Here is a 26,679-nt window from a genome sequence, read left to right on the forward strand (position 1 = left end):
GACAGAGGAAGCTGATTCTGAGTGTGAAAGCAGAACTGGTTTTGTGTGAATCTATGCTTTTTAATATTTAGCAGTTCCCTCTCCGTGACATTTGACCTCTCACCTCTGTGTTCTGCAGTTTGGGGTCGTCCACCTTTGCCAGCAGCTGATTAGCTGTGTCTCTGAGGTCATCTGGGGGTCGGTACTCCTCCGTCCTGAGTGTAAGGAAAGAGAGAGAAAATGAAAAGAAACCCAACAAGTGTATAGAAGACACACTGACACACCACACTGATACACACACACACACACACACACACACACACACACACACACTGATAAAGCACACTGATACACCACACTGATACACACACACACACACACACTGATAAAGCACACTGATACACACACACACACACACACACTGATAAACCACACTGATACACACACACACTGATAAACCACACTGATACACACACTCGCACTGATACACCACACTGATACACACACACACACACACACTGATACACCGCACTTATACACACACACACACTGATACACCGCACTGACACACACACACTGATACACACACACACTGATAAAGCACACTGATACACACACACACACACACTGATAGACACACACACACACACTGATAAAGCACACTGATACACACACACACTGATAAACCACACTGATACACACACACACATACTGATAAACCACACTGATACACACACACATACTGATAAACCACACTGATACACACACACACTGATACACCGCACTGATATCACACTGATACACACACACACACACAGATAAACCACACTGATACACACACACACTGATACACACACACACACACTGATACACACACACTGATACACACACACACACACACACTGATACACCACACTGATACACACACACACACTGATACACCACACTGATACACACACACACACACACACTGATACACACACACACACACACACACACTGATACACACACACACACTGATACACCGCACTGATACACACACACTGATACACCGCACTGATACACACACACAGACACACACTGATACAGCACACTGATACACACACACAAACACACACTGATACACACACACACAAACACTGATACACCACACTGATACACGACACACCACACTGACACACCACACTGATACACCACACAGACACACACTGATACACACACACTGATACACCAGACTGATAAACACACACACTGATACACCACACTGATACACATACACCACACTGATAGACCACAGTGATACACACACACACTGACCTGGCACACACACTGACACACCACACTGACACACACACAGATACACCACACTGATACACACACACACAGATAAGCCACACTGATACACACACACACACTGATACACCGCACTGACACACCGCACTGATACACACACTGATACACCGCACTGATACACACTCACACAGATAAACCACACCGATACACACACACACACACACTGATACACTGCACTGATACACACTCACACAGATAAACCACACTGATACACACACACACACACACTGACACACTGCACTGATACACACACACACCGATACACCACATTGATACACCACACTGATACACACACACACACCACACTGATACACACTGACACACACTGACACACCACACTGATACACAGACACACACTGACACACCACATTGATACACACATACACTGACACACGCTGACACACTGATACACCGCACTGATACACACTGACCCACTGATACACACACACACACTGACACACTGATACACCGCACTGATACACACTGACCCACTGACACACACACACACACTGACACACTGATACACCGCACTGATACACACTGACACACACACACACACTGACACACCGCACTGATACACACTGACCCACTGATACACACACACACACACTGATACACCGCACTGATACACACTGACCAACTGATACACACACACACACACTGACACACTGATACACCACACTGATACACCGCACTGATACACACTGACCCACTGATACACACACACACACTGACACACTGATACACCGCACTGATACACACTGACCCACTGATACACACACACACACTGACACACTGATACACCGCACTGATACACACTGACCCACTGATACACACACACACACAGACACACTGATACACCGCACAGACACACACACTGATACACCGCACTGATACACACACTCACACACACACTGATACACCGCACTGACACACCACACACTGATACACCACACTGATACACACACACTGATACACACACACTGATACACCACACACTGATACACTTCTCATTTGAAGTGGTTTTTAAAACCCCAAAAGTAAAGATTAAAGCTAAGGTTTACAATTTTGGAAAAGCAAACTATGAAGGTATGAAACAGAGACTAACAGAAGTAGATTGGAGTAAAATAGAGAAAACATCCACAGAAAAAGGATGGCTGTTTTTTAAAAATGTAGTACTAGAGGCGCAAAACAATTACATCCCAAAAGTAGACAAATCCAAATCTAAAACAAAATGGCCCAAATGCTTTAATAGATCAATTAAAAAATATATATCTAGAGAAAAACGTCACTTTACAGAACGTTTACACAGAAAGTCAAACAGAAGTTAGAAAGGCCAAGAGAGAGATAGAAATGAACATTGCTAAGGGGGCTAAAACCAATTGTAAAATGTTTTTCCAATATTATAACAGCAAGAGAACATTCAAAGAGGAGGTTAAATGTCTAAGAGACACATGGCAAAATCATAGACAAAGAAAAAAAATAGCAAATATATTAAATGATTACTTTTCACAGGTTTTTACAAAGGAGGACACGGACAACATGCCCCACATGTCGACCTGTTCCTATCCTGATTTAAATAACTTTAGCATAACAGAGGCAGAAGTGTTAAAGGGACTAGGAGCTCTTAAAATAAACAAATCCCCTGGGCCGGATGAGATCCTCCCAATAGTACTCAAAGAAATGAAAGAAGTTATTTACAATCCGCTAACCAAGATCATGCAACAGTCTCCTGACACACCGACAGACTGGAGAATTGCAAACGTAATACCGATCCACAAAAATGGAGACAAAACAGAACCAGGTAACTACAGACCAAAAAGCCTGACTTCTATTATATGTAAACTTATGGAAACAATAATAAGATCTAAAATGTCAGCATGGTTTTAGGAAAGGGAGATCGTGTCTAACTAACCTGCTTGATTTTTTTGAGGATGCAACGTGGATAATTGAAAACGACATGGTTTATTTAGATTTCCAGAAAGCTTTTGACAAAGTCCTGCATAAAAGATTAATTCTCAAACTGAACGCAGTTGGGATTCAAGGAAATGCATGCACATGGATTAGGGAGTGGTTAACATGTAGAAAACATAAAGTACTGATTAGAGGAGAAACCTCAAAATGGTGCGAGGTAACCAGTGGAGTACCACAGGGATCAGTATACAAAAATAGGAGGAGTGGCAAACACTGTTGCAGCAGCAAAGGCCTTTCAAAATGATCTAGACAGCATTCAGAACTGGGCAGACACATGGCAAATGATATTTTATATAGAAAAGTGTAAGGTACTGCAAGTAGGCAATAAAAATGTGCATTACAAATACCGTATGGGAGATACTGAAATTGAAGAAGGAATCTATGAAAAAGACCTAGGAGTTTATGTTGACTCAGAAATGTCTTCATCTAGATAATGTGGGGAAGCTATAAAAAAAAAAGGCCAACAAGATGCTCGGATATATTGTGAAAAGTGTTGAATTTAAATCACGGGAAGTAATGTTAAAACTATACAATGCATTAGTAAGACCTCATCTGGAATATTGTGTTCAGTTCTGGTCACCTCGTTACAAAAAGGATATTGCTGCTCTAGAAAGAGTGCAAAGAAGAGCAAACAGAATTATCCCGGGTTTAAAAGGCATGTCGTATACAGACAGGCTAAAAGAATTGAATCTATTCAGTCTTGAACATAGAAGACTACGCGGTGATCTGATTCAAACATTCAAAATCCTAAAAGGTATAGACAATGTCGACCCAGGGAACTTTTTTGACCTGAAAAAAGAAACAAGGACCAGGGGTCACAAATGGAGATTAGATAAAGGGGCATTCACAACGGAAAATAGGAGGCACTTTTTTTACACACAGAATTGTGAGGGTCTGGAACCAACTCCCCAGTAATGTTGTTGAAGCTGACACCCTGGGATCCTTCAAGAAGCTGCTTGATGAGATTCTGAGATCAATAAGCTACTAACAACCAAACGAGCAAGATGGGCTGAATGGCCTCCTCTTGTTTGTAAACAAGAAAATGTTCTAAACACTGACACACACAAACACACACTGACACACACACACACCCTCTCACACAGACACACACTGACATTAGTCGGTATATCAGGTTTGTGGTTTACCACGATTAAGCACGTGTGATATTGACACCATCCCTGTTACTCTACACTGCAAATGATCAGAATTACGTTTTACAACAGATAAGTGTTCCTGTGAACAAAACAGGCCTCAGTAATCCGCTGTCTCCCCCAGCCTCACACACCGCCTCAGTTCTCATGTATAACAAAATGCCTCAGTTCTCATGTATCACACACTGCCTCAGTTCTCATGTATATCATAAGAACATAAGAAGAACATAAGAAAGTTTACAAAGGAGAGGAGGTCATTCGGCCCATCTTGCTCGTTTGGTTGTTAGTAGATTATTGATCCCAGAATCTCATCAAGCAGCTTCTTGAAGTGTCAGCTTCAACAACATTACTGGGGAGTTGGTTCCAGACCATCACAATTCAATATGTAAAAAAGTGCCTCCTATTTTCTGTTCCGAATGCCCCTTTATCTAATCTCCATTTGTGACCCCTAGTCCTTGTTTCTTTTTTCAGGTCAAAAAAGTCCCCTGGGTCGACATTGTCTATACCTTTTAGGATTTTGAGTGCTTGAATCAGATCACAGCGTAGTCTTCTTTGTTCAAGACTGAATAGATTCAATTCTCTTAGCCTGTCTGCTTACGACATGCCTTTTAAACCCGGGATAATTCTAGTTGCTCTTCTTTGCACTCTTTCTAGAGCAGCAATATCCTTTTTGTAACAAGGTGACCAGAACTGAACACAATATTCTAGGTGAGGTCTTACTAGTGTATTGTAAAGTTTTAACATTACTTTCCCTTGATTTAAATTCAACACTTCTCACAATATATCCGAGCATCTTGTTGGCCTTTTTTATAGCTTCCCCACATTGTCTAGATGAAGACATTTCTGAGTCAACATAAACTCCTAGGTCTTTTTCATAGTTCCCTTCTTCAATTTCAGTATCTCCCATATGATATTTATAATCCACATTTTTATTGCCCGCGTGCAGTACCTTACACTTTTCTCTATTAAATTTAATTTGCCATGTGTCTGCCCAGTTCTGAATGCTGTCTAGATCATTTTGAATGACCTTTGCTGCTGCAACAGTGTTTGCCACTCCTCCTATTTTTGTGTCGTCTGCAAATTTGACAAGTTTGCTTACTATACCAGAATCTAAATCAGTAATGTAGATTAGGAATAGCAGATGACCTAATACTGATCCCTGTGGTTCTCCACTGGTTACTTTGCTCCATTCTGAGGTTCCTCCTCTAATCTGTACTTTCTGTTTTCTACATGTTAACCACTCCCTAATCCATGTGCATGCATTTCCTTGAATCCCTACTGCGTTCAGTTTGAGAATTAATCTTTTATGCAGGACTTTGTCAAAAGCTTTCTGGAAATCTAAATAAACCATGTCGTATGCTTTGCAATTATCCATTGTCAATGTTGTATCACACTCCCTCGGTTCTCATGTATCACACACTCCCCTCAGTTCACATGTATCACACACAGCCTCAGTTCACATGTATCACACACTGCCTCAGTTCACATGTATCACACACTGCCTCAGTTCACATGCATCACACACTGCCTCAGTTCACATGTATCACACACTCACCTCAGTTCTCATGTATCACACACTGCCTCAGTTCTCATGTATCACACACTCGCCTCAGTTCTCATGTATCACACACTGCCTCAGTTCACATGCATCACACACTCCCCTCAGTTCACATGTATCACACACTCACCTCAGTTCACATGTATAACACACTGCCTCAGTTCACATGCATCACACACTCCCCTCAGTTCACATGTATCACACACTCACCTCAGTTCACATGTATCACACACTCCCTCAGTTCACATGTATCACACACTCCCCTCAGTTCACATGTATCACACACTCCCCTCAGTTCACATGTATCACACTCACCTCAGTTCTCATGTATCACACACTGCCTCAGTTCACATGTATCACACACTCCCTCAGTTCACATGTATAACACACTGCCTCAGTTCACATGCATCACACACTCCCCTCAGTTCACATGTATCACACACTGCCTCAGTTCTCATGTATCACACACTGCCTCAGTTCTCATGTATCACACACTCGCCTCAGTTCTCATGTATCACACACTCGCCTCAGTTCACATGTATCACACACTGCCTCAGTTCACATGTATCACACACTGCCTCAGTTCTCATGTATCACACACTGCCTCAGTTCTCATGCATCACACACTGCCTCAGTTCACATGTATCACACACTCCCCTCAGTTCACATGTATCACACACTCCCCTCAGTTCACATGTATCACACACTCCCCTCAGTTCACATGTATCACACACTGCCCTCAGTTCACATGTATCACACACTGCCCTCAGTTCACATGTATCACACACTCCCCTCAGTTCACATGTATCACACACTCCCCTCAGTTCACATGTATCACACACTCCCCTCAGTTCACATGTATAACACACTCCCTCAGTTCACATGTATCACACACTCGCCTCAGTTCTCATGTATCACACACTCGCCTCAGTTCACATGTATCACACACTGCCTCAGTTCACATGTATCACACACTCACCTCAGTTCTCATGTATCACACTCGCCTCAGTTCTCATGTATCACACACTGCCTCAGTTCTCATGTATCACACACTGCCTCAGTTCTCATGTATCACACACTGCCTCAGTTCTCATGTATCACACACCCGCCTCAGTTCTCATGTATCACACACTGCCTCAGTTCTCATGTATCACAAACTCCCTCAGTTCACATGTATCACACACTCCCTCAGTTCACATGTATCACACACTGCCTCATTTCACATGTATCACACACTCCCTCAGTTCACATGTACAGTGCCTTGCATAAGTATTCACCCCCCCTTGGACTTTTCCACATTTTATTGTGTTACAACATGGAATCAAAATTGATTTAATTAGGAGTTTTTGCCACTGATCAACACAAAAAAGTCCATAATGTCAAAGTGAAAAATAAAATCTACAAATTGTTCTAAATTAATTACAAATACAAAACAGAAAATAATTGATTGCTTAAGTATTCACCCTCTTGAGTCAATATTTGGTAGAGGCACCTTTGGCAGCAATTACAGCCATGAGTCTATTTGGATAAGTCTCTACCAGCTTTGCACATCTGGACACTGCAATTTTTGCCCATTCTTCTTTGCAAAATTGCTCAATCTCCGTCAAGTTGGATGGGGACCTTTGGTGAACAGCAATTTTCAACTCTTTGTACATATTCTCAATTGGATTGAGGTCCGGGCTTTGACTGGGCCACTCCAGGACATTGACCTTTTTGTTTTTAAGCCACTCCTGTGTGGCTTTGGCTGTATGTTTGGGTCATTGTCCTGCTGAAAGATGAATCTTCTCCCAAGTCCCAGGTCTCTTGCAGACTTCAGCAGGTTTTCCTCCAGGATTTCTCTGTACTTTGCTGCATCCATTTTGCCCTCTATCTTCACGAGCTTTCCAGGCCCTGATGCAGAGAAGCATCTCCATAGCATGATGCTGCCACCACCATGCTTCACAGTAGGGATGGTGTTCTCAGGATGATGTGCGGTGTTAGGCTTGCGCCAAACATAGCGCTTAGCGTTGAGGCCAAAAAGCTCTATTTTGGTCTCATCACACCATAGAATCTTCTTCCACTTGGTCTCGGAGTCTCCCACATTCCTTCTGGCAAACTCTAGCTGAGATTTGATGCAAGTTTTTTTCAACAATGGCTTTCTTTTTGCCACTCTCCCATAAAGGCCAGTTTTGTGAAGCACCGCGGCTATTTTTGCCGTATGCACAGTGTCTCCTAGCTCAGCAGTGGAAGACTGTAACTCCTTTAGAGTTGCCATAGGCCTCTCGGTGGCCTCCCTGACTAGTGCCCTTCTCGCCCGGATACTCAGTTTTTGAGGACGGCCTGTTCTAGACAGATTCACAGTTGTGCCATATTCTCTCCATTTCTTAATAATGGACTTTACTGTGCTCCGGGGGATATTCAAAGCCTTGGAAATGTTCTTATAACCTACCCGATTGGTGCTTTTGAAGAACCTTATTCCGGATTTGCTTTGAATGTCCCTTCGTCTTCATGATGTAGTTTTTGTTAGGAAATGTACTAACCATCTCAGTTCACATGTATCACACACTCCCCTCAGTTCACATGTATCACACACTCCCCTCAGTTCACATGCATCACACACTCCTCAGTTCACATGCATCACACACTCCCCTCAGTTCACATGCATCACACACTCCCCTCAGTTCACATGCATCACACACTCCCCTCAGTTCACATGCATCACACACTCCCCTCAGTTCACATGTATCACACACTCCCCTCAGTTCACATGTATCACACACTCCCCTCAGTTCACATGTATCACACACTCCCCTCAGTTCACATGTATCACACACTCCCCTCAGTTCACATGCATCACACACTCCCCTCAGTTCACATGCATCACACACTCCCCTCAGTTCACATGTATCACACACTCCCCTCAGTTCACATGCATCACACACTCCCCTCAGTTCACATGCATCACACAGCCTCAGTTCACATGCATCACACACTCCCCTCAGTTCACATGCATCACACAGCCTCAGTTCACATGCATCACACACTCCCCTCAGTTCACATGCATCACACACTCCCCTCAGTTCACATGCATCACACAGCCTCAGTTCACATGTATCACACACTCCCCTCAGTTCACATGTATCACACACTCCCCTCAGTTCACATGTATCACACTGCCTCAGTTCACATGTATCACACACTCCCCTCAGTTCTCATGTATCACACACTGCCTCAGTTCACATGTATCACACACTCCCCTCAGTTCACATGTATCACACACTGCCTCAGTTCACATGTATCACACACTGCCTCAGTTCATGTATCACACACTGCCTCAGTTCATGTATCACACACTCCCCTCAGTTCACATGTATCACACACTGCCTCAGTTCATGTATCACACACTCCCCTCAGTTCACATGTATCGCACACTGCCTCAGTTCATGTATTGCACACTCTCCCTGCAGTGTTTTTTTTTATAATCTTTGCTGAGAAGACAGCAGCTATGTGTGCTAGAACACATATTGTACAACTTCACAATTTCTTATAAACTCAAAAAAAAAAAATCATTCAAATTGCTCTGCCTTTTTTTCAGCTTTTGGTCATAGTGAAATACAAAACTGCTGAAGTTTAAATCATTCGGTGAAAGGAAGAGTGATTTTTTTTGTGTTATTCTTGTAAATGACAGTAACTCAAGTAATTTACAGCAGTTTTCTCTCAATTATTAGTAAGCCTTCATTGTATAACTGGCATGGTGCTTGTATACCGTGATATTAAGGGCTCAACAGTATTTTTTTTTAAAGGTTATCATACCACAAACATTGTATACCAGCTTATCCCAAACTGACACACACACACACACACACCGACACAAACACACTGACAGACACACACTGACAAAAACACACACACACACTGAGAGACACACACAGACACTGACACACAGACACAGACACACACACTGACACAGACTGACATTCTCTCACCACTCTCTCTCTTGTCTCTCGAAGTCTCCGAGCCACAGCTTCTCCTCCGACTGCTCCAGATACTCCTCAGCCCACCTGACCGGCGCGCTGGGGTCTGAAACACAGAGAGAGAGAGAGACTGTGAAACCGAGAGAGAGAGAGGAGACACAGTGAAACACAGAGAGTGAGAAAGGGAAGAGGAAAAGAGAGGAAGGAAGACGAGAGGGAGAAAGGGAGGGTGAAAGAATTGACAGGGAAACGTTTTATTAATGTTTAGTAATGTTTAATGCTTTGTAATGTTATACATTGCTTTGGTAAAACTTGTTTATTCCTGTCATGTCAATAAAGCTTATTGAATTGAATTGAGAGACGCCCCGTGAAATGCAGAGCGAGACGCCCCGTGAAACGCAGAGCGAGACGCCCCGTGAAACGCAGAGCGAGACACACCCCGTGAAACGCAGAGCGAGACACACCCCGTGAAACGCAGAGCGAGACGCCCCGTGAAACGCAGAGCGAGACACACCCCGTGAAACGCAGAGCGAGACACACCCCGTGAAACGCAGAGCGAGACACACCCCGTGAAACGCAGAGCGAGACGCCCTCGTGAAACGCAGAGCGAGACACACCCCGTGAAACGCAGAGCGAGACACACCCCGTGAAACGCAGAGCGAGACGCCCCGTGAAACGCAGAGCGAGACGCCCCGTGAAACGCAGAGCGAGACGCCCCGTGAAACGCAGAGCGAGACACACCCCGTGAAACGCAGAGCGAGAAACACAGTAAAACGCAGAGCGAGACACACAGTAAAACGCAGAGCGAGACACACCCCGTGAAACGCAGAGCGAGACACACCCCGTGAAACGCAGAGCGAGACACACAGTAAAACGCAGAGCGAGACGCCCCGTGAAACGCAGAGCGAGACGCCCCGTGAAACGCAGAGCGAGACGCCCCGTGAAACGCAGAGCGAGACACACAGTAAAACGCAGAGCGAGAAACACCCCGTGAAACGCAGAGCGAGACACACCCCGTGAAACGCAGAGCGAGACACCCCGTGAAACGCAGAGCGAGACGCCCCGTGAAACGCAGAGCGAGACACACCCCGTGAAACGCAGAGCGAGACACACCCCGTGAAACGCAGAGCGAGACACACCCCGTGAAACGCAGAGCGAGACACACAGTAAAACGCAGAGCGAGACACACCCCGTGAAACGCAGAGCGAGACACACCCCGTGAAACGCAGAGCGAGACACACCCCGTGAAACGCAGAGCGAGACACACCCCGTGAAACGCAGAGCGAGACACACCCCGTGAAACGCAGAGCGAGACACACCCCGTGAAACGCAGAGCGAGACACACCCCGTGAAACGCAGAGCGAGACACACCCCGTGAAACGCAGAGCGAGACACACCCCGTGAAACGCAGAGCGAGACACTCCGTGAAACGCAGAGCGAGACACACAGTAAAACGCAGAGCGAGACGCCCCGTGAAACGCAGAGCGAGACGCCCCGTGAAACGCAGAGCGAGACGCCCCGTGAAACGCAGAGCGAGACACACCCCGTGAAACGCAGAGCGAGACACACCCCGTGAAACGCAGAGAGAGACACACCCCGTGAAACGCAGAGCGAGACACACCCCGTGAAACGCAGAGCGAGACACACCCCGTGAAACGCAGAGCGAGACACACCCCGTGAAACGCAGAGCGAGACACACAGTAAAACGCAGAGCGAGACGCCCCATGAAACACAGAGCGAGACACACCACGTGAAACGCAGAGCGAGACACTCCCCGTGAAACGCAGAGCGAGACGCCCCGTGAAACGCAGAGCGAGACACACCCCGTGAAACGCAGAGCGAGACACACCCCGTGAAACGCAGAGCGAGACACACCCCGTGAAACGCAGAGCGAGACACACCCCGTGAAACGCAGAGCGAGACACACCCCGTGAAACGCAGAGCGAGACACCCCGTGAAACGCAGAGCGAGACGCCCCGTGAAACGCAGAGCGAGACACACCCCGTGAAACGCAGAGCGAGACACACAGTAAAACGCAGAGCGAGACGCCCCGTGAAACGCAGAGCGAGACACACCCCGTGAAACGCAGAGCGAGACACACCCCGTGAAACGCAGAGCGAGACACTCCGTGAAACGCAGAGCGACACACAGTAAAACGCAGAGCGAGACGCCCCATGAAACACAGAGCGAGACACACCACGTGAAACGCAGAGCGAGACACTCCCCGTGAAACGCAGAGCGAGACGCCCCGTGAAACGCAGAGCGAGACACACCCCGTGAAACGCAGAGCGAGACACACCCCGTGAAACGCAGAGCGAGACGCCCTCGTGAAACGCAGAGCGAGACACACCCCGTGAAACGCAGAGCGAGACACACCCCGTGAAACGCAGAGCGAGACGCCCCGTGAAACGCAGAGCGAGACGCCCCGTGAAACGCAGAGCGAGACGCCCCGTGAAACGCAGAGCGAGACACACCCCGTGAAACGCAGAGCGAGACGCCCCGTGAAACGCAGAGCGAGACACACCCCGTGAAACGCAGAGCGAGACACACCCCGTGAAACGCAGAGCGAGACGCCCCGTGAAACGCAGAGCGAGACGCCCCGTGAAACGCAGAGCGAGACGCCCCGTGAAACGCAGAGCGAGACGCCCCGTGAAACGCAGAGCGAGACACACCCCGTGAAACGCAGAGCGAGACACACCCCGTGAAACGCAGAGCGAGACACACCCCGTGAAACGCAGAGCGAGACACACCCCGTGAAACGCAGAGCGAGACACACCCCGTGAAACGCAGAGCGAGACACACCCCGTGAAACGCAGAGCGAGACACACCCCGTGAAACGCAGAGCGAGACACACCACGTGAAACGCAGAGCGAGACACACAGTAAAACGCAGAGCGAGACACACAGTAAAACGCAGAGCGAGACACACCCCGTGAAACGCAGAGCGAGACACACCCCGTGAAACGCAGAGCGAGACACACCCCGTGAAACGCAGAGCGAGACACACAGTAAAACGCAGAGCGAGACGCCCCGTGAAACGCAGAGCGAGACGCCCCGTGAAACGCAGAGCGAGACACACCCCGTGAAACGCAGAGCGAGACACACAGTAAAACGCAGAGCGAGACGCCCCGTGAAACGCAGAGCGAGACGCCCCGTGAAACGCAGAGCGAGACGCCCCGTGAAACGCAGAGCGAGACACACAGTAAAACGCAGAGCGAGACACACCCCGTGAAACGCAGAGCGAGACACACCCCGTGAAACGCAGAGCGAGACACCCCGTGAAACGCAGAGCGAGACACACCCCGTGAAACGCAGAGCGAGACACACCCCGTGAAACGCAGAGCGAGACACACCCCGTGAAACGCAGAGCGAGACACACCCCGTGAAACGCAGAGCGAGACACACAGTAAAACGCAGAGCGAGACACACCCCGTGAAACGCAGAGCGAGACACACCCCGTGAAACGCAGAGCGAGACACACCCCGTGAAACGCAGAGCGAGACACCCCGTGAAACGCAGAGCGAGACGCCCCGTGAAACGCAGAGCGAGACACACCCCGTGAAACGCAGAGCGAGACACACCCCGTGAAACGCAGAGCGAGACACACCCCGTGAAACGCAGAGCGAGACGCCCCGTGAAACGCAGAGCGAGACACACCCCGTGAAACGCAGAGCGAGACGCCCCGTGAAACGCAGAGCGAGACGTCCCGTGAAACGCAGAGCGAGACGCCCCGTGAAACGCAGAGCGAGACGCCCCGTGAAACGCAGAGCGAGACACACCCCGTGAAACGCAGAGCGAGACACACCCCGTGAAACGCAGAGCGAGACACACCCCGTGAAACGCAGAGCGAGACACACCCCGTGAAACGCAGAGCGAGACACACCCCGTGAAACGCAGAGCGAGACACACCCCGTGAAACGCAGAGCGAGACACACAGTAAAACGGCAGCCCGTTCCATTAGCTCTTAAACATTATACATTGTATCCCCTCGACCCCCTCTCACCTGCGGTGTCGGCGATGAACTCTCTGGTCCAATCAGACTCTGCCGGTTCGAGAGGAAGCTGCTGATTGGCTGCAGAGGATTCCGTGGCGATGAACTCCTGAGTCCAATCACCTGACAGCGCGAGTGCTGCCACTCCAGGGGCTGCGGAGAGACAGACAGACAGCAGGAAACACATGCTGTAATGAGCAGTGCCATCAGTTCATTCAGAGCAGGTTCACCGGATTATTAAACTCCTTGTCATTTCAATTATACACCTGCACAGGGGAAGGAGTCCAGCACAAGGGGAGGAGCCCAGAACAGGGGTGAGGCAAACCCTGCTGACCAAGGATAATTCAATGTTCTGTGGTGAAAGGCGCTGTACAGGCCCCTATATAACCCTGTCTCTCTTGTCTCTCTGGCTGCTCGATCCTTCTCCCTCTCTCTCGGGTGCGTGTCTGAAGCTGGCCTTCTTGATCCCTCGCTCTCTGTGTGTCAGGGTTATGGGTAGTGTTACAGTTGGACTGTGTGGATTCTATATATATTGTGTTTTATGTAAAATTTGTTTGTTGGTTTATAGTAGTAGTGTTAGTATATTTGTGAGTTATTATTGTTTGTTCAGCTGATCACAGATCAGCACAAAGTGCACATATGGCATGTAGTTCGGGGGAGCGGGGGTACTGACTCGCCGGCACGGCTGCTGTGTGTGCCCGAGGTGGAGGAATGCCTGGGGGTGGTGGGCTTTAACAAAATAAAATCAGCTTCTAGGATGAATAAAGCTCTAGTCATTTTTTTAACTGATATGGATTTGGTAAACAAGCTAGTGGAGGAGGAGTTTAGTGTGCAGGGGTCTTTTATTGAAGTTTCTTTAGTGACACCCGTAACCAAAGTAATACTGTCTGATCTCCCTCACTTCTTAAAAAACGAGTTACTGGAAAGAGAGTTAGCAAGATATGGAAAATTAATGTATCCCATTAAGACGATCCCTCTAGGACAACGTTTCCCAAAGTGGGGGTCTCGACCCAAATATGGGTCCCTGCAAGGTTTCTGACGGGTCGCCAAACAATCCAAAAAATATGACGTTCAGTGCACACTGTTTAGACTTATTTTCACTATACAACTTCTTATGCTTATATTCAAAATAAATACAATTTGCATACAAATCATTAGCAGTATAATTATGTAAATAGTGTATTGTTTTATCATCAGTCTTCTGCTTATATGAACCAAAATATGAACCAAAAAAATTAAGTATAAGGTGACATTTTATGTGCGGTTACTTGGGATTTTGAAAACAGTTGTTAAAATGGATGCAAAACGAAAAAATGTCTACCCTACTTAAAGCTCAAAAAAAAAAAACTTCAGTTTTTCTTAAGATTGGCGACAAGGATGATCTGCGTCCTCATGTGCAATTTGTTGTGAAGTACTGGCTCACGAAAGCCTTAAGCCTTCGGCATCTTGAGACATGGCATCCTGATTGCATTGGGAAACTAGTTTTTCCAGAAGAAAACTGATCAATTAGCTAAACAGCAAGACGTTCTTAAAAAATATTGTAATAAAAAGATTTTTTTATTACAATATTTTTATTTTTTCGTGTTTATTTTAACTTGATGGTCTTATATATTTTAGCTGCCATGGAAAAGTCTATTACTTATTTTAACATTCATGGTTGTAGACAGTCTTTTAAATCAGTTATTTGATTTTTAAAAGCAGAAGAGGGCTGGGGTTGTGTTGCTGCAGGAGACGCACACTGAGCAGGAGAATGAGGCGGTCTGGCGATCAGAGTGGGGAGGTCAGTGTGTGTTCAGTCACGGCTCCAGCACCAGCGTGGGAGTAGCGGTGCTTTTTAAATCAGACCTGGCTGTAAGAGTGGGGAGGTCAGTGTGTTCAGTCACGGCTCCAGCGTGGGAGTAGCGTTGCTTTTTAAATCAGACCTGGATGTCAGTGTAAAGCAAGTAGAAGAGATTGAGAAAGGGCTGCTTTTAAAAGTACAGACTGGTTTTAACTTAATACTTTTATAAATATTTATGCACCAAATACAGGAAGAGAAATAACTGTATTGCTTAAGAAGTTGAATCAAACCATTTTAAAATGTAATAATAATGATGTATTAGTGGTTGTGGGTGATTTTAATTGCACTGTAGATTTTACAAAGGATAGGAATACTGAGGAGTCGCATCCTCAATCCTCCAGAGAGCTGACTGCAGTTTTACAGTGCAGTGACCTGGTTGACGTATGGAGGTGTCTGCACCCTCATGCCCGACAGTACACCTGGTCCCAGTCTCGTAATAACTACACATCTAGAGCACGACTGGACCAGCTTTATTCATTCTGTTGTCACCTCAATTTTTTTGGAGGGGCAAGTATCATTCCTAATAGTCTGTCAGACCACCACTGCCTGTTAGTTAATGAACTTATTCCAACCTAAGGGCACAAATCTTCTTATTGGCATTTTAACATTCAATTATTAAAAGACTGCAAATTTGGAAATATTTTTAAAGAGTTTTGGAATATCTGGCAAAAAACAAAAGAACAATTATCAAGGTTTAAGGCAGTGGTGGGACATTGGGAAAATAACAAATTCAATTTTTTGTCAGCAGTACACCCTGGAGGTTAGAGAGAGACATTCTAAATATAGAAAATAATGACGATCACTCTAATGAGCAAACCTTCCAAAAAATAAAAGAAAAAAGACACGTGCTGGGCAGCTTGCTGGAGGAGAAGGTGAAGGGGGCATTGGTGCGTTCTCGCTTCGTGGAGCTGAGGGACATGGACGCACCCGCACCCACTTCCTTCTTCTTTGGCCTGGAGAAGAGAGCGTGCAGCCAGCAGCTGAGGTGTGTGCGGACGCCCTGCAGCAGAGAACTACACAGCAGAGAGGAGATCAGTGAGGCAGCTGTGCAGTTCTACAAGCAGCTATTCACTAAAGAAGTGTGATCCTGATGACACAGAGACCCTGCTCCAGGATCTACCCAGCCTGAGTGAGGAGGAGCAGAGAGGACTGGATACAGATCTGACCTTCAAGGAACTGACCACTGAAATGACACAGCTCTCCAGCGGGAAGGCGCCTGGGATAGACGGCCTCCCCGCTGAGTATTTCACACATTTCTGGGCGGTGATCGGGGAGGACTTCTTCCAGGTGCTGAAGGAGAGTCTGGAGAGAAAAGAACTGCCTCTCAGCTGCTGCAGGGCAGTGATCACACTGCTGCCCAAGAAAGGAGACCTCTGCCTTTTAAAGAACTGGAGACCTGTTTTGCTGTTATGTGTCGATTCAAAATATTTTCCAAATGTCTCGCAAATAGGCTTAAAAAATGTGTAAGTACCGTAATACACAAGATCAAAGTTATTGTATCCCAGGAAGATCTACAGTGCCTTGAACTTTGCGACCTTTTGCCACATTTCAGGCTTCAAACATAAAGATATGAAACTGTAATTTTTTGTGAAGAATCAACAACAAGTGGGACACAATCATGAAGTGGAACGAAATTTATTGGATATTTCAAACTTTTTTAACAAATAAAAAACTGAAAAATTTGGCGTGCAAAATTATTCAGCCCCTTTACTTTCAGTGCAGCAAACTCTCTCCAGAAGTTCAGTGAGGATCTCTGAATGATCCAATGTTGACCTAAATGACTAATGATGATAAATAGAATCCACCTGTGTGTAATCAAGTCTCCGTATAAATGCACCTGCACTGTGATAGTCTCAGAGGTCCGTTTAAAGCGCAGAGAGCATCATGAAGAACAAGGAACACACCAGGCAGGTCCGAGATACTGTTGTGGAGAAGTTTAAAGCCGGATTTGGATACAAAAAGATTTCCCAAGCTTTAAACATCCCAAGGAGCACTGTGCAAGCGATAATATTGAAATGGAAGGAGTATCAGACCACTGCAAATCTACCAAGACCTGGCCGTCCCTCTAAACTTTCAGCTCATACAAGGAGAAGACTGATCAGAGATGCAGCCAAGAGGCCCATGATCACTCTGGATGCTGCAGAGATCTACAGCTGAGGTGGGAGACTCTGTCCATAGGACAACAATCAGTCGTATACTGCACAAATCTGGCCTTTATGGAAGAGTGGCAAGAAGAAAGCCATTTCTTAAAGATATCCATATCCAAAGTGTCGTTTACAGTTTGCCACAAGCCACCTGGGAGACACACCAAACATGTGGAAGAAGGTGCTCTGGTCAGATGAAACCAAAATCAAACTTTTTGGCAACAATGCAAAACGTTATGTTTGGCGTAAAAGCAACACAGCTCATCACCCTGAACACACCATCCCCACTGTCAAACATGGTGGTGGCAGCATCATGGTTTGGGCCTGCTTTTCTTCAGCAGGGACAGGGAAGATGGTTAAAATTGATGGGAAGATGGATGGAGCCAAATACAGGACCATTCTGGAAGAAAACCTGATGGAGTCTGCAAAAGACCTGAGACTGGGACGGAGATTTGTCTTCCAACAAGACAATGATCCAAAACATAAAGCAAAATCTACAATGGAATGGTTCACAAATAAACATATCCAGGTGTTAGAATGGCCAAGTCAAAGTCCAGACCTGAATCCAATCGAGAATCTGTGGAAAGAACTGAAAACTGCTGTTCACAAATGCTGTCCATCCAACCTCACTGAGCTCGAGCTGTTTTGCAAGGAGGAATGGGCAAAAATTTCAGTCTCTCGATGTGCAAAACTGATAGAGACATACCCCAAGCGACTTACAGCTGTAATCGCAGCAAAAGGTGGCGCTACAAAGTATTAACTTAAGGGGGCTGAATAATTTTGCACGGCCAATTTTTCAGTTTTTTATTTGTTAAAAAAGTTTGAAATATCCAATAAATTTCGTTCCACTTCATGATTGTGTCCCACTTGTTGATTCTTCACAAAAAATTACAGTTTCATATCTTTATGTTTGAAGCCTGAAATGTGGCAAAAGGTCGCAAAGTTCAAGGGGGCCGAATACTTTCGCAAGGCACTGTATTTTTGATAACCTGTTTTTAATTAGAGATTTTTTAACTTTGAGTGAAACATGTCATTTTAAATGTGGGATTGGTCTCCCTTGATCAAGAGAAGGCTTTCGATAGGGTCGACCACACCTACCTTGTGAAGGTAGGGGACTTTTTTGACCTGAAAAAAGAAACAAGGACTAGGGGTCACAAGTCGAGATTAGATAAAGGGGCATTCAGAACAGAAAATAGGAGGCATTTTTTTTTTACACAGAGAATCGTGGGAATCTGAAACCAACTCCCCAGTAATGTTGTTGAAGCCGACACCCTGGGATCCTTCAAGTAGCTGCTTGATGAGATTCTGGGATCAATAAGATACTAACAACCAAACGAGCAAGATGGGCTGAATGGTCTCCTCTCGTTTGTAAAATTTCTTATGTTCTTAATAATTTGGTGGCCTCCATGTTATGGCACAAGCTGGAGTGTCTGGACCCTCCACGGGGAATGGTAGAGGAGATTCAGAGAATATTGCTGGATTTCTTCTGGAGTGGGAGGCAGTTCTGTACCTCCCGACACATGAAGGTGGGCAAGGCCTGGTCAGCATTGCCAGCAGGGTGGCAGCCTTCAGACTGCAGGCTGTGAAAAGGTTCCTGTATGCTGAGGAAGGTGCTCACTGGAGAGAGATAGCCTTTTATTTTTTAGAGGCAGGGCTAACAGATGTTGTCAAATTATTTCTTATTTCAGCGTATTTCAGCAAGTGGTCCTGTTTATCTTCTAGTTTTAATTTGGTTTTATTGTTTTACAGTGTTTTTATTACTTTGGTATTAATCTGTTTTTACAGGAAAAACACTGTTTAGATTTTTTTTAATATATATATATATATATATATATATATATATACACAGTGCCTTGCGAAAGTATTCGGCCCCCTTGAACTTTGCGACCTTTTGCCACATTTCAGGCTTCAAACATAAAGATATGAAACTGTAATTTTTTGTGAAGAATCAACAACAAGTGGGACACAATCATGAAGTGGAACGAAATTTATTGGATATTTCAAACTTTTTTAACAAATAAAAAACTGAAAAATTGGGCGTGCAAAATTATTCAGCCCCTTTACTTTCAGTGCAGCAAACTCTCTCCAGAAGTTCAGTGAGGATCTCTGAATGATCCAATGTTGACCTAAATGACTAATGATGATAAATAGAATCCACCTGTGTGTAATCAAGTCTCCGTATAAATGCACCTGCACTGTGATAGTCTCAGAGGTCCGTTTAAAGCGCAGAGAGCATCATGAAGAACAAGGAACACACCAGGCAGGTCCGAGATACTGTTGTGGAGAAGTTTAAAGCCGGATTTGGATACAAAAAGATTTCCCAAGCTTTAAACATCCCAAGGAGCACTGTGCAAGCGATAATATTGAAATGGAAGGAGTATCAGACCACTGCAAATCTACCAAGACCTGGCCGTCCCTCTAAACTTTCAGCTCATACAAGGAGAAGACTGATCAGAGATGCAGCCAAGAGGCCCATGATCACTCTGGATGCTGCAGAGATCTACAGCTGAGGTGGGAGACTCTGTCCATAGGACAACAATCAGTCGTATACTGCACAAATCTGGCCTTTATGGAAGAGTGGCAAGAAGAAAGCCATTTCTTAAAGATACCCATAAAAAGTGTCGTTTACAGTTTGCCACAAGCCACCTGGGAGACACACCAAACATGTGGAAGAAGGTGCTCTGGTCAGATGAAACCAAAATCGAACTTTTTGGCAACAATGCAAAACGTTATGTTTGGCGTAAAAGCAACACAGCTCATCACCCTGAACACACCATCCCCACTGTCAAACATGGTGGTGGCAGCATCATGGTTTGGGCCTGCTTTTCTTCAGCAGGGACAGGGAAGATGGTTAAAATTGATGGGAAGATGGATGGAGCCAAATACAGGACCATTCTGGAAGAAAACCTGATGGAGTCTGCAAAAGACCTGAGACTGGGACGGAGATTTGTCTTCCAACAAGACAATGATCCAAAACATAAAGCAAAATCTACAATGGAATGGTTCACAAATAAACATATCCAGGTGTTAGAATGGCCAAGTCAAAGTCCAGACCTGAATCCAATCGAGAATCTGTGGAAAGAACTGAAAACTGCTGTTCACAAATGCTGTCCATCCAACCTCACTGAGCTCGAGCTGTTTTGCAAGGAGGAATGGGCAAAAATTTCAGTCTCTCGATGTGCAAAACTGATAGAGACATACCCCAAGCGACTTACAGCTGTAATCGCAGCAAAAGGTGGCGCTACAAAGTATTAACTTAAGGGGGCTGAATAATTTTGCACGGCCAATTTTTCAGTTTTTTATTTGTTAAAAAAGTTTGAAATATCCAATAAATTTCGTTCCACTTCATGATTGTGTCCCACTTGTTGTTGATTCTTCACAAAAAATTACAGTTTCATATCTTTATGTTTGAAGCCTGAAATGTGGCAAAAGGTCGCAAAGTTCAAGGGGGCCGAATACTTTCGCAAGGCACTGTGTATATATATATATATATATATATATATATATATATATATATATATATATATATATATATATATATATATATATATATTTGTATTTTATTTACATCGTATGATCCTTTTATTTGGTAAAATCTGTTTTTAAAGGAGAACATGATGTTTTTTAGGATTTTATGCTGATGCGCTGGGGATGTTTCGACTGATCCCCAGAGCCAGCAAGTATCTTAATTGTGTTGTGTTTTTACCTTATTATTGTTACTGAATGGATTTTAATTGCAATGATTCAATAAAGGATCTTAAAAGTCAAAGTCTCTCTCTCTTTCTCTCTCTCTCTCTCTCTCTCTCTCTCTCTGTGTGTTAGGGTTATGGGTAGTGTTACGGTTGGACTGTGTGGATTCTCTCTCTCTCTCTCACCTCTCTGGGGGGCGTGTCTGAAGCTGGCCTGCTCGATCTCCTGCATCTCGGCCAGCAGGTCGTCCATCTTGAAAGTGGGTGGGGCTCTGGAGAGGGCGGAGTCACCCTGGAGGAACTCGCTGACCAGCTTTTGGGGGGGGGGGGGGGGGGGGGGGGGGATAATTTATACAATGATAAAGAGAGGTTAGATAACAGATATATCCACGCCATATACCAATGTGAATCACAGCATTCTGCATTGAAGGGAAAACGGAATGAAACAGATTACACCCTTCCCTATTCATGACATCACTGCGCTGTATTCTCCATGTCAGCGTGACTGACCAGGTCACCCTGCCCTATTCATCATGACATCACTGCGCTGTATTCTCCATGTCAGCATGACTGACCAGGTCACCCTGCCCTATTCATCATGACATCACTGCGCTGTATTCTCCATGTCAGCGTGACTGACCAGGTCACCCTTCCCTATTCATCATGACATCACTGCGCTGTATTCTCCATGTCAGCGTGACTGACCAGGTCACCCTGCCCTATTCATCATGACATCACTGCGCTGTATTCTCATTGTCAGCGTGACTGACCAGGTCACCCTGCCCTATTCATGACATCACTGCGCTGTATTCTCATTGTCAGATTTATAAAATCAGACCTGAGGCCCCTCTCGGAATCAACCTTTTCCCTCTTTTCAATCAAACTGACAATGCACTAAGTAAAGGTTGGTAACAAGCTTATAGTGTGTGGGATATACAGCAGTCTCCGGCTAAGACAACCGCCCTCGGGAAGCAAGCAAAGTGTTCTCTTAGCCCAAGTGTTCAAGAAGACAGAGATGACCACGGTCACAATATGCCAAGGCCAATCACAATACGAATCAATAAATACAAATGTGCATCAACATATGAAATGGACTGAATAAGTAAGAGAAAAGCAATAGGCAAGTGTGTGTAAATAAACTATAATAATAAACTAACTGGCAAACTGAATTAACACAGTAAAAATGCAGCAGCGGCTCTAACAGTAATTATGAGTACGAGAATGAATTTGAACACAATATTAACACAGCATTGCTCTGCACAGATAAAATGCAGCAGCAGCTCTAGATTACTTTTGGAATGACAAGTCAGTTTTGAAAAAAATGAATAAACCGTTCTCTTAGGACGACTGTCTCAACACTTGTGTCTTTTCCACATCATGTTTAATTCTTATCATTTATGTAGCTAGTTACTGTTACAGGGTCTTGCACCCACTCAACATCAAAGCCACGGAGACCTCTCAATAGCAGGGTGCTGATCAGCTCGTACCACAGTATACTCCAGAAGCAACGCCACTGCACTGAAACACAAACAGCATTACTCTAGAAGCAACGCCACTGCACTCTTCAACATCACTGAAACACAAACCTCATCCTCCGTGCACACAGCAACTGGCTTGGGGATCTAAGAGAGAGGGGAGAGAGAGGGGAGAAAAGAAAAACAGATTATTAAAGACATTTGCAAAACAGGTCTTTCAAATGTTAAACTGGTGACAAAAAATGCAGGTAAAAAAAAACAACAACTCCTCACAGCTTGTACATATATATATATATTAAAAATACAAAACTGAAAGATCATAATTGGATAAGTCTCCACCATCTTCTTTACAAAACTGTTCAAGCTCTGTCAAGTCCTTGGGGAGCGTGATGGACAGCAATCTTCAAGTCATGCCACACATTTTCGATTGGATTTAGGCCGGGGCTCTGACTGGGCCACTCAAGGACATTTACCCTTTTTGTTCCTTAGCCACTCCAGTGTAGCTTTGGGTTGTTGTCATTCTGAAAGGTGAACTTCCGTCCCAGTATCAGCTTTCTTGCAGAGGGCAGCAGGTTTTCCTCAAGGACGTCTCTGTACTTTGCTCCATTCATTTTCCCTTCTATCCTGACAAGTGCCCCAGTCCCTGCCGATGAGAAACATCCCCACATGGCTACAGAATGTTTTTTTGCATACTTCAAACGGGATTCAAGGTGGGCTTTCTTGAGTAATGGCTTCCTTCTTGCCACCCTACCATACAGGCCAGATTTGAGGAGTGCTTGGGATATTGTTGTCACATGCACACTTTGACCAGTCTTGGCCATGAAAGCCTGTAGCTCTTGCAAAGTTGCCATTGGCCTCTTTGTAGCCTCTCTGATCAGTCTCTTTCTTGCTCGGTCATCCAGTTTGGAGGGACGGCCTGATCTAGGCAGGGTCTTGGTGGTGCCATACACCTTCCACTTCTTAATAATCGTCTTGACCGTGCTCCAAGAGATATTCAAGGCCTTTGATATTTTTTTATACCCATCCCCTGATCTGTGCCTTTCAACAACTTTGTCCCAGAGTTCTTTTGAAAGCGCCTTGGTGCTCATGGTTGAGTCTTTGCTTTGAAATGCACTACCCAGCAGGGGGAACCTACAAGAACTGCTGAATTTATCCTGAAATCGTGTGAATCACTACAATTTAAACACAGGTGGAGGCCACTTAACTTGGTGTGTGATTTTGAAGGCGATTGGTTACTCCTGAGCTAATTTAGGATTGCTATTACGAGAGTGGTAGACACTTATCCAACCAAGCTATTTCAGTTTTTATTTTTAATTAATTTCCTACAGATTTCTAGAATATTTTTTTCACTTGGAAGTTGTGGGATAGGATGTGTAGATAAATGAAGAAAACAAACTATTTTAATGCATTTTAATTCAAGGCTATAAGGCAACAAAAGGTGAACATTTTGAAAGGGGGTGTAGACTATATATATATATAAAATGTGTGTGTGTGTTTTTTACCATTAGCATTGACTTACTAACACTTCAATTAAATTGTGTGTGTTTTTTTTTTTTTAATATAAATATATAGAACATGTCATGTCTATATTAGCTGCTTTGTGTTTTAATTGTTATTATTCTAATATAACAGTTTTTTTCCTCATAGCTTGCTCAGCGTTAGTGGAGTTGCTGTTTAGGCTATAGAGCCTGCTGTAATTTATAATAGCAATTTGAGGTTTATATTTGTTTTGGACTTACTTTTTTTTTTCTTTGTCTTCCCTTTTTTATACATACATATATGTTGTTATTTTTTTTTTATTAGCATGTTTCTAATACCACTTCACTTTCATTCAATTGTGTTGATTTTAAGATTTTAAGTATACAGGACATTTCAGGTCTGTATCAGCAGCTTTGTGTTTTAATTATTCTTATCATTATTTTATTATTTTTCTTACAGTTTCCTCATTGTTTTTAGTGTGGGAGTGGAGTGTTTGGGCTGTAATTCGAGTGCACTGTAATTTTGAGTGGTTAGTTTATTAATGTGCATGTGGGTTTTTTTGAGTGGTTAGTTTATTAATGTGCATGTGGGTTTTTTTGAGTGGTTAGTTTATTAATGTGCATGTGGTTTTTTTTGAGTGGTTAGTTTATTAATGTGCATGTGGGTTTTTTTGAGTGGTTAGTTTATTAATGTGCACGTGGGTTTTTTTGAGTGGTTAGTTTATTAATGTGCACGTGGGTTTTTTTGAGTGGTTAGTTTATTAATGTGCATGTGGGTTTTTTTGAGTGGTTAGTTTATTAATGTGCACGTGGGTTTTTTTGAGTGGTTAGTTTATTAATGTGCATGTGGGTTTTTTTGAGTGGTTAGTTTATTAATGTGCATGTGGGTTTTTTTGAGTGGTTAGTTTATTAATGTGCATGTGGGTTTTTTGGAGTGGTTAGTTTATTAATGTGCATGTGTTTTTTTTTTAGTTAGTTTATTAATGTGCATGTGGTTTTTTTGCAGCATTGTTGTTCACAAGTACACCTCGGGTTTGTAACATGGTGGGTGTAAACAGAGTCACTCCGTTTGGGGTGAATAATAAAAATAATAACAGTGAGCGATTGCTACGTGGTGCTGGAGGACCAGCACGGTACGTGTTTGTTTAGTGTTCGTCCCTGTGTGTTAGTGTCTGTTCGTTTTGTTTGTCTGTTTATTTTGGCTAAAGTGCCGTGTCCTGTGTTTTGTTCAAATCTTTTTATTTATAATAAACCGGTGCAAGCAAGCGCCTTCATCATTTCATTTCATCCGTCCTGTCTGTTCATTATTCATTTCCTGGTTCTGACGTCACCACTCAGCCAGCCTTGTGACAACTAACAACTACCTAATGTTTAATTCATCATTTCTGTAGTCTCCACACGCTGCCCAGCAGCTTCGGCACACCGCTGCCAACGTTAGCTGCAGTAAATATGAGTTTTATTGTGTGTGTTTTTTTTTAATTTAGTCGTTGCCAATTAGTTTTTATTATTTTCTCCCCAATTTGAAATGCCCAATTATTTTTAGGCTCAGCTCACCGCTACCACCCCTGCGCTGACTCGGGAGGGGCGAGGATGAACACATGCTGTCCTCCGAAGCGTGTGCCGTCAGCCGCCCGCTTCTTTACACTCTGCAGACTCACCGTGCAGCCGCCTCAGAGCTACAGAGTCGGAGGACAACGCAGCTCTGGGCAGCTTACAGGCATGCCCGCAGGCGCCCGGCCAGACTACAGGGGTCGCTGGTGCGCGGTGACCCAAGGACACCCTGGCCGACCTAACCCTCCCTCCCCCCGGACGACGCTCAGCCAATTGAGCGCCGCCCCCTGGGAGCTCCCGTGGAATAGCCTGGACTCGAACCGGCGACGTCCAGGCTATAGAGCGCATCCTGCACTCTAGCGAGTGCTTTTACTGGATGCGCCACTCGGGAGCCCCATTGTGTGGTTTTTTATTATTATTATTTTGATCAATGTTGGACTTCTGCCGTCTTCTAAATGACAATCGTTTTTTTTTTTTTTGGATTAATTTAAACCGCTTAAAGGCAAAACCATAACAAAACACTGAATAACAGTGTGTATACATG

The 26,679-nt window shown here is 44.8% G+C and overlaps 1 protein-coding gene across 5 annotated transcripts in view; it reads right to left on the reverse strand.

Annotated features, from left to right (window-relative positions):
* Positions 1-26,679, reverse strand: part of pex5 (peroxisomal biogenesis factor 5) — a 51,631-nt gene that overhangs the window by 11,162 nt on the left and 13,790 nt on the right. For all 5 annotated transcript variants that reach the window (XM_058993511.1, XM_058993512.1, XM_058993514.1 and 2 more), the window contains 5 exons: positions 23,218-23,253; positions 21,818-21,944; positions 13,971-14,111; positions 9,981-10,074; positions 104-194 (listed from right to left, as the gene is read on the reverse strand). In XM_058993511.1, the coding sequence (XP_058849494.1) occupies positions 104-194; positions 9,981-10,074; positions 13,971-14,111; positions 21,818-21,944; positions 23,218-23,253 (489 nt within the window). The remainder of the gene's footprint in view (positions 1-103; positions 195-9,980; positions 10,075-13,970; positions 14,112-21,817; positions 21,945-23,217; positions 23,254-26,679) is intronic.

The sequence above is a fragment of the Acipenser ruthenus genome, chromosome 20 (genome assembly GCF_902713425.1).
Source record: "Acipenser ruthenus chromosome 20, fAciRut3.2 maternal haplotype, whole genome shotgun sequence".
Taxonomy (NCBI): Eukaryota; Metazoa; Chordata; class Actinopteri; order Acipenseriformes; family Acipenseridae; genus Acipenser; species Acipenser ruthenus.